At 48.7% G+C, this 7,536-nt stretch overlaps 1 protein-coding gene across 2 annotated transcripts; it reads left to right on the top strand.

The window, feature by feature from the left end:
• The first annotated feature begins 293 nt into the window (after positions 1-293).
• LOC132571198 (zinc finger and SCAN domain-containing protein 31-like) lies at positions 294-6,510 on the top strand. 2 transcript variants are annotated; one of them, XM_060237901.1, is made up of 4 exons: positions 294-403; positions 2,207-2,640; positions 4,206-4,332; positions 5,610-6,510. In XM_060237901.1, the coding sequence occupies exons 2-4, from the start codon at positions 2,239-2,241 to the stop codon at positions 6,365-6,367; spliced, it is 1,287 nt and encodes a 428-aa protein (XP_060093884.1). In that variant the 5' UTR covers positions 294-403; positions 2,207-2,238; the 3' UTR covers positions 6,368-6,510. The 2 variants fall into 2 exon arrangements, with proteins under 2 accessions (XP_060093884.1, XP_060093885.1); XM_060237902.1 differs by having other exon boundaries at positions 296-403; positions 2,214-2,640.
• The last annotated feature ends 1,026 nt before the right edge of the window (positions 6,511-7,536 follow it).

Raw genomic sequence — 7,536 nt, 5'->3', positions numbered from 1 at the left:
TAGTAACTGCTGGAGACATCGGGGACCGAACCCGAGACCTTCTGCATGCAAAGTAGGGGCTTTACCGCTGAACTGGTGGCCTCTACTACAGCAAAATCTGCCTTGGTGCAAAATATGTACAGTTTGCCCTGTGCTAATACTGCCCCTCCAATCCCATTCTCTTTTACCAAATCAACTCTCCCCCTATTTCTATTGATGCGAAGGGTTAAGCCGAGCGAGTTCTCATCGAGTCCTAGCGAACACCAGAATGCCGCTACTGTAGGGAAGGTGAAGGCTGGAGAGCCAGAGGGTGGGCGGAAAAGCCACTTCCGGTTCCCGTGGGAAAGTGGCCTTTGAATTTTCCCACGCGCAGAATCAGAGGCTAGAAGGGCCTTTTTCGGGTGAAATCCTGGGAAGGAGCCCGGTGAGTTTACAGAGTGGGGAAGAAGGGGAAGCTGTGGCTTTAAGAGTCGCAGGGCAGGTTGCAATGCAACCGGTGAAGCCCTTCCCTGGCTTGGAGAAGAGAACTGCGGGCGAAATCTTCACCATTTGGATGTCTGCCTGTTGTGTGTGGAGGGGAAGTGGAAGAGGCAGGAAAGCTGGGCGTGTTTGGGCTCGGATCCTGCATCCATTTCTCAAAGAGGAGCAGGAAGGCGCCTCTGAAGAGAGAAGAGGGGCCTTTCTGAAGGGTGTTAGAATGACGGTTTAGAAAAGTGGGCGGGGAGCGGAGAGAAATTTTCCTCATTCAGAATACAGAATCCCAGTGGCGAGAGCAGGTCTCTACATTTATAGTCATACCAGAACATCACTGGTTGGGTGTATGCTTTGCATGCAGAAAGTTCCAAGTTCAGTCCCTGGCATCCCCACTTAAAGGATTTCTAGTCCTTCTTGTTTGCTTGAGACCCTGGAGAGATGCTGCCAGCCAGAGTAGACAATACCATCCTTTACAGAGCAATAATCTGACTCAGTACAAAACAGCTTCATATGTGTTCAGTAGCAGAACAGCTGCTTGGCAAGCAAAGATATCCCAGGTTCAGCCCCCAAAGTATCCTGCTGAAGGAGCTCAGGAACCCTTTCTCTGTCTGAGCCTACAGCAAGGGTGGCCAGAATGTGGCTCGGGAGCCAAGCCTGAATATCTCCCTCCCTCCCTCCCTCCCTCCCTCCTTCCTTCCTTCCTTCCTTCCTTCCTTCCTTCCTTCCTTCCTTCCTTCCTTCCTTCCTTCCTTCCTTCCTTCCTTCCTTCCTTCCTTCCTTCCTTCTATCTATCTCCCTCCCTCCCTCCCCATCTTTCTTTCTTCCTTCCTTCCTTCCTTCCTTGTTCATGGCTTGCAGCTCTCAAACATCTGGCATTTATTCTATGTGGCTCTTACGTTAAGCATGTTTGGCCATCCCTGAGAGTCACTACCAATCACAGTAGACAAAACTGAGCAAGAGGAAATGATGGTCAGTCAATATAAGGCAGCTTCATTCATCGTGTTTTTCTGAGAAAGGGGCTTATAGCACCCACTTAATAGTCTTTCTGTTTTAATTGTTTTGACTGTTTTAATCATTGTCATTTTATTGCTGAATGTGCATTTTTAATACCTATTAATTTTATTGTTTCTGGGATTTTATGTTGTAAGCCGCCCTGAGCCTGCTTCGGCAGGGAGGGCAGGGTATAAATCAAATCAAGTAAATAAATAAATGCAGAAGGTCCCAGGTTCAATCCCCAGCAACTCCTGTTAGTAAAGAATCCCCACTAGGCATAAAAGTCAGTACTTAGCAAGAAGAAGCCATTTCCACAATGACACAGAAAAGGCCCTGGGTAGCTATATTTCATCATGTCTCAGAAGCTAAGCAGGACTGGCCCTGGATGAAAAAAATACCAAAGAAAAAGGAATCAGAGGAGCACATCCTTAAAGAACTTACAAAATTCTCGCCACGACAAAGCCAAATACAATCACTTAATACTGAATCTAAAATTTAAACATACCCACATAAGCAATGCACCAAATCATACATTCTTCTCTGATATTTAAAACCAGGGGTTTTTTTTGAGCAGGAACGCAGTTCCGGCTGGCTTTGTGTCAGGGGTGTGGCCTAATATGCTAATGAGTTCCTGCTGGCCTTTTTGCGCAAAACATTGGTGCCACCAGAGGGTATGGCCTAATATGCAAATGAGTTCCTGCTAGGCTTTCTCTATTAACCCCCCCACCCCCTCTGTTTAAAACGTAAAATCTTCTTTGAGATTCTAGCAGCCAGCATCCCTGAGGAGAGAGGATGGCCCGTCCTCCACCAGATGTTTGCAGAGAAACGCAACCACCCAGCGACGAGGACAGAGTTGAGTGTGTGAAAGTGAAGGTGGAGATTCTGGATGAGGAGACCTCCAGCCCGGAAACGCATCGCCAGCACTTCCGGCAGTTCTGCTACCAGGAGGCCGAGGGTCCCCGGGAGGTTTGCAACCAGCTGTGGGACCTCTGCCACCTGTGGCTGCAGCCCGAGAGGCACACCAAGGAGCAGATGCTGGAGCTGGTGGTCCTGGAGCAGTTCCTGGCCGTCCTGCCACCGGAGATCCAGGGCTGGATCCGAGACGTCAACCCCGAGAGCTGCTCTCAGGCGGTGGCCCTGGTGGAAGATTTCCTGCGGAGGCAGCGGGAGGAGGAAGAGAGGCTGGGCAAGCAGGTGAGAGCGTCTGAAACAGCTCTTTTGGAGTATGTGCAAAAATGTGAAGCAGTCGCGGTGGGGCTGGTTTATTACAGCAGCAGAATTAAGTGGGCTGGATTTTCCAGAATTGAGATGCTTCAGAAGGGATGTTGTATGATTTCCCTCCATGAAGAAATCTAACATGTCAGGAGAAGGAAGACTGTAGATTTATACCCCGCTCTTCTCTCTGAATCAGAGTCTCAGAGTGGCTTACAATCTCCTATATCTTCTCCCTCCACAACAGACACCCTGTGAGATGGGTGGGGCTGAGAGGGCTCTCCCAGCAGCTGCCCTTTCTAGGACAACTCCTGCAAGAGCTATGGCTGACCCAAGGCCGTTCCAGCAGCTGCAAGTGGAGGAGTGGGGAATCAAACCCAGTTCTCCCAGATAAGAGTCTGCACACTTAACCACTACACCAAACTGGCTCTCGTTAGAAGTTAGAGCAAACCCTGATATGCTAGTTTTCTTATTTTCTTTCCTTGTTTGAGGGAACTGGTGTGATTTAATGGCTGCATCTCCCTGCCACCTCTGTTCCAGGTATCTGATGTAGAGAGCTTTGGCTCTCAAAAGCTGAGACCTTCTCAGAGTGCAGCTGTCTCTAACCAAACATTACCACTGTGGCATTTTTGGTATCATGGAGATCAATGGGTTTGGCTGTACGGGTTAAGGTAGGGGTGCCAAACATTCATTTTGAGGGCTCGATCAGACATAAATGAGACCCTGTTGGACCAGGCCATGTGTGTCATAAAATGTAATGCAAGGTAGCAGAGATAAACTTCATAAAAGACACAGACCATCACATTTAAGGATTTTTAAAAACTTAAAATAAAACATGATTAATATATTAACACTTGTTGGTCTTAATAGTGCTTTCTTTCTATCTCTCCCGTGTGATCAAGGGAACTGGGCAATGGAAGCTCCAGCTCTTTCCTTTCTTCCCCGGGGGACCAGGAGGGGAAGCAGCATCAGCCAATAGAAGGCTGAGAGGCTTGGCTCAGTAGCTCAGCAGTGCCATTGAGAGAGCCTGGCAAAGCAAGCTCTCCCTCCCCCACCTTGGTCCCCAACAGGGGTGGAATTCTAGCAGGAGCTCCTTTGCATGTTAGGCCATACACCCCTGATGTAGCCAATCCTCCAAGAGCTTACAAGACTCTTTTTTGTAAGCTCTTGGAGGATTGGCTATATCAGGGGTAAGTGGCCTGATATCCAAAGGAGCTCCTGCTAGAATTCCACCCCTGCTCGCCAGGAGGAGCCTCAGCCAATGGAGAAAATAGAGGCTTTGCTCTGTAGCTCCTGTGTGATTGAGCAAGCCTGGCAAAGCAAACTGTGTTACAGAAGGAAGCAAGAGAGAGGGAGAAGGAAGCAGATGACAACCAGTTACCTGATAAGAGCCATCCAGAGGCCTGAATTGGCTCTCGGCCCATATGACACCCTTGGGTTAAGGCATCTTGGAGCAAATGGGACTTGTGGAGGGGAACGACCGACTCGTGCCCCCTCATCCTTGTGTTGTTCCACTTACGGGGACCCAAACTGCTGCCCTTTTTCAGGTGCTGGGGCCTTTCAAAGAGGAAGCAGACGATTTCCATAAGGCCGAGGAGGTGTCTCCGGACACCTGGCAGAGGGTGATCTTGGGGGAGATCAAACAGGAGGAGGACGGAGATGCAGCCTCCCTAGGTAAGGCCCGTTTGCTTGATTTACAAAGTGCTCTGAAATTCATGCCACAAACCTGCCCTTGGTGGGTGACAAAGCCGACGCTTGATGTTCATGGACTGTAGTTTTTATTATTTTCTTACTAAAAGGAAACACTAGAATCACAGAATCATAGAGTTGGAAAGGACCTCCGAGGTCATCTAGTCCAACCCCCTGCACAATGCAGGAAACTCACAAACCCCTCCCCCTAAATCCACAGGATCTTCATTGCTGTCAGATGGCCATCTAGCCTCTGCTTAAAAACCTCCAAGGGAGGAGAGCCCACCACCTCCCAAGGAAGCCTGTTGCACTGAACTCCACCTTCCAAGGAAGCCTGTACTACTTTACACAGAGAAGGATTAAAATGTGGCATTTGCTGCCAGAGGATGTAGTGATGGCCGCAGGAATAAACAGCTTTAAAAGGGGGTTAGATAGATCCTTGGAGGATAAGTTCGCCAACAGCTCCTAGCACTAATCCTCTGGATCCCAGAACCAGGAGGCAACCTCAGGGGAAGGCCTCGACCTTCATGTCCTGTTGGTGTCATCCAGAAGAACTGGTTGGTTACTGTGTGAGGCAGGATGCTGGACTAGGTGGAGCCTAAGAGGGGCCCGTGGCACAGTGTTAAAGCTGCAGCACTGCAGTCCGAGCTCTCTGCTCAGAGCCTGAGTTTGATCCTGGCGGAAGCTGGGTTCAGGTAGCTGGGTTCAGGTAGACTCAGCCTTCCATCCTCTCAAGGTCAGTAAAAGGAGTACCCAGCTTGCTGGGGGGAAAGTGTAGAGGACTGGGGAAGGGACTGGGGAAGGCAGTGGCAAACCACCCCGTAAAAATGTCATGATAGGGGAGGGACAGTGGCTCAGTGGTAGAGCGTCTGCTTGGTAAGCAGAAGGTCCCAGGTTCAATCCCCGGCATCTCCAACTGAAAAAGGTCCAGGCAAGTAGGCTTGAAAAACCTCAGCTTGAGACCCTGGAGAGCCGCTGCCAGTCTGAGAAGACAATACTGCCTTTGATGGACCCAGGGTCTGATTCAGTAGAAGGCAGCTGCATATGTTCATCACTGGTCTGATGTTGTGCAATCCATGTTCCCCATCAACACTCTGCCTCCTTGTTTACTATCTCATTCGAATTGCCATGCAGAACTTCTCTAGTTTATCACTTATCCTGGGAAACCATAGCAGTCAGGATAGAATATGCTGGTCTAGATGGTCTGATTCAGCTTCATATGTGCATGTGATTCAATTTTTGGATTCTGTCTTTTCGGGCAGGTGATGAAAGAGCATATGGGGAAGAGCCAGAAAATCCAGGAGAACTAGGACCCCAAGGGACATTGTCGGGAAGAGCAGGACAGAACAATTCCCACAATCCTGATACAGGAGAAGCCTCCAAAAGCCAGCTGGTGAAATGTTCCGAGAAGGGAAAAACGGTTTGTTCCCCTCAGGCTTACCAGCAAGCCAAAGGGGTAACGGGCCAGCCAAGAATCCAAGACGAACGGTTGAAAAAATGCCCTGAATGTGGGAAAGGCTTCGTCTGGCGGTCTGAGCTCATTGAGCATCAGAGATCCCACACAGGCGAGAGGCCCTATTCGTGCTCATACTGTGGGAAGAGCTTCAGCCGCAAATCGTACATCATTAAGCACGAGCGGATCCACACGGGAGAGAAGCCCTACATCTGTTCCCACTGCGGGAAAGGCTTCATTTCGAAATCAGACCTCATTAAACACGAGCGGACCCACACGGGGGAGAAGCCGTACATCTGCCCGGACTGTGGGCGGAGCTTCAGCAGGAAGCAGTTCCTGGTGACCCACCGGCGGACGCACACGGGCGAGAAGCCATACAAGTGCTCGGAGTGTGGGAAGAGTTTCAGCCAGAGGACCTGCTTGGTCATTCACGAGCGGGCCCACACTGGAGAGAAGCCCTTCCAATGCCTGGTTTGTGGGAAGAGCTTCGGCAGGAGGGATATCCTGGTGACACATCAGAAGCTGCACACCAGAGAGAAGGCTTTCCAGTGCACAGACTGGTTGTGAAAGGGGTGGTGGAGCCCCAGGGATATCCTGCTTTGCATTTTCAGTGGTATATATTTGAATGAATGAATGAATGAATGAATGAATGAATGAATGAATGAATGAATGAATGAAGCCTGTGTGTGAAAATCCTTGAATGGACATAAAGATTGAAAGCAGAAGACTCAAAATTTTGGACATAAAGTTGGAGTCTGAATGGACACAAAAGATGGCAAGGCTGCTTCACGCATTGCCTTTTAGAAGTGTTTTTTAAATGGGAACTCAAACATTCATTTATAAATGAGTTTAACCATAGTATGGTAGATGTAATTCTCATTGAAGAGCCAAGATTGCCAACAGATCTGTTTGTATGCTCCATAGTAGAGAACCATGGATTTTTGCTTGCCGTAGCCATAAGTCAGTTGTAGTTTGATGGTGCTTAATGATCATTTATCTTTGAATGGAAACCAAAAGATGCATTTATGAGTGCCGTTAACCATAGATGTAATTCTCATCAAAGTGCCAAGATGGATAACAGATCTCTCTCCATAGTGAGGGGGCCACAGATTTTGGCTCCTCGTCACCATAAATCAGGTGTAACTTGACAGCACTTAGTGATTATTATTTTTAAATAGAAGCCCAAAACTATTGATGAGAGAGGTTAACTGTGGGATCATAATTCTCATAAAAAAAACCTCTCGAGATTGGCAACAAATCTCTCTGCACACTCCATGGTGGGGGATCACAATTTTTGGCTTGCTGTGGGAGTCATCCCATATTTGCTGTCTCCATCATCCCTGGTCAGAGAAAGGTGTGTGGGGTTTGGACAGGGCTTTTTTTTTGTAGTAGTAGGAATTCCTTTGCCTATTAGACTGCATTCCCTTGATGTAGCCAATCCTCCTGGAGCTTATAGTAGGCCCTGTACTTAGAGCCCTGCAAGCTCTTGGAGGATTGGCTACATCAGAGGGACGTGGCCTAATATGCAAAGGAGTTCTTGCTACAAAACAAGCCCTGCTTCCATCCAAAGAGAGGCATGGGGGACAGACTCAGCAAGAAACAGTATTCCTTTCCTCATTACATACATTTGGTGGTGGTAGGGAATCCTACTACCAGGGCTTTTTTTGTAGCAGGAACTCCTTTGCATATAGGCCACACATCCCTGATGTAGCCAATCCTCCTGGAGCTTCCAGTAG

This window comes from Heteronotia binoei, chromosome 5 (assembly GCF_032191835.1).
Source record: "Heteronotia binoei isolate CCM8104 ecotype False Entrance Well chromosome 5, APGP_CSIRO_Hbin_v1, whole genome shotgun sequence".
Taxonomy (NCBI): Eukaryota; Metazoa; Chordata; class Lepidosauria; order Squamata; family Gekkonidae; genus Heteronotia; species Heteronotia binoei.
Note: the sequence above shows the minus strand (reverse complement) of the source record. Positions and strands in the feature narration are given on the sequence as shown.

Excerpts from the sequence above, each read along its gene's own strand:
- LOC132571198 (XM_060237901.1), top strand. The coding sequence starts at position 2,239 with ATGGCCCGTCCTCCACCAGATGTTTGCAGAGAAACGCAACCACCCAGC. Across the intron at positions 2,641-4,205 it reads AAGAGAGGCTGGGCAAGCAG|GTGCTGGGGCCTTTCAAAGA; the intron begins GTGAGAGCGTCT and ends GCCCTTTTTCAG. Across the intron at positions 4,333-5,609 it reads CGGAGATGCAGCCTCCCTAG|GTGATGAAAGAGCATATGGG; the intron begins GTAAGGCCCGTT and ends CTTTTCGGGCAG.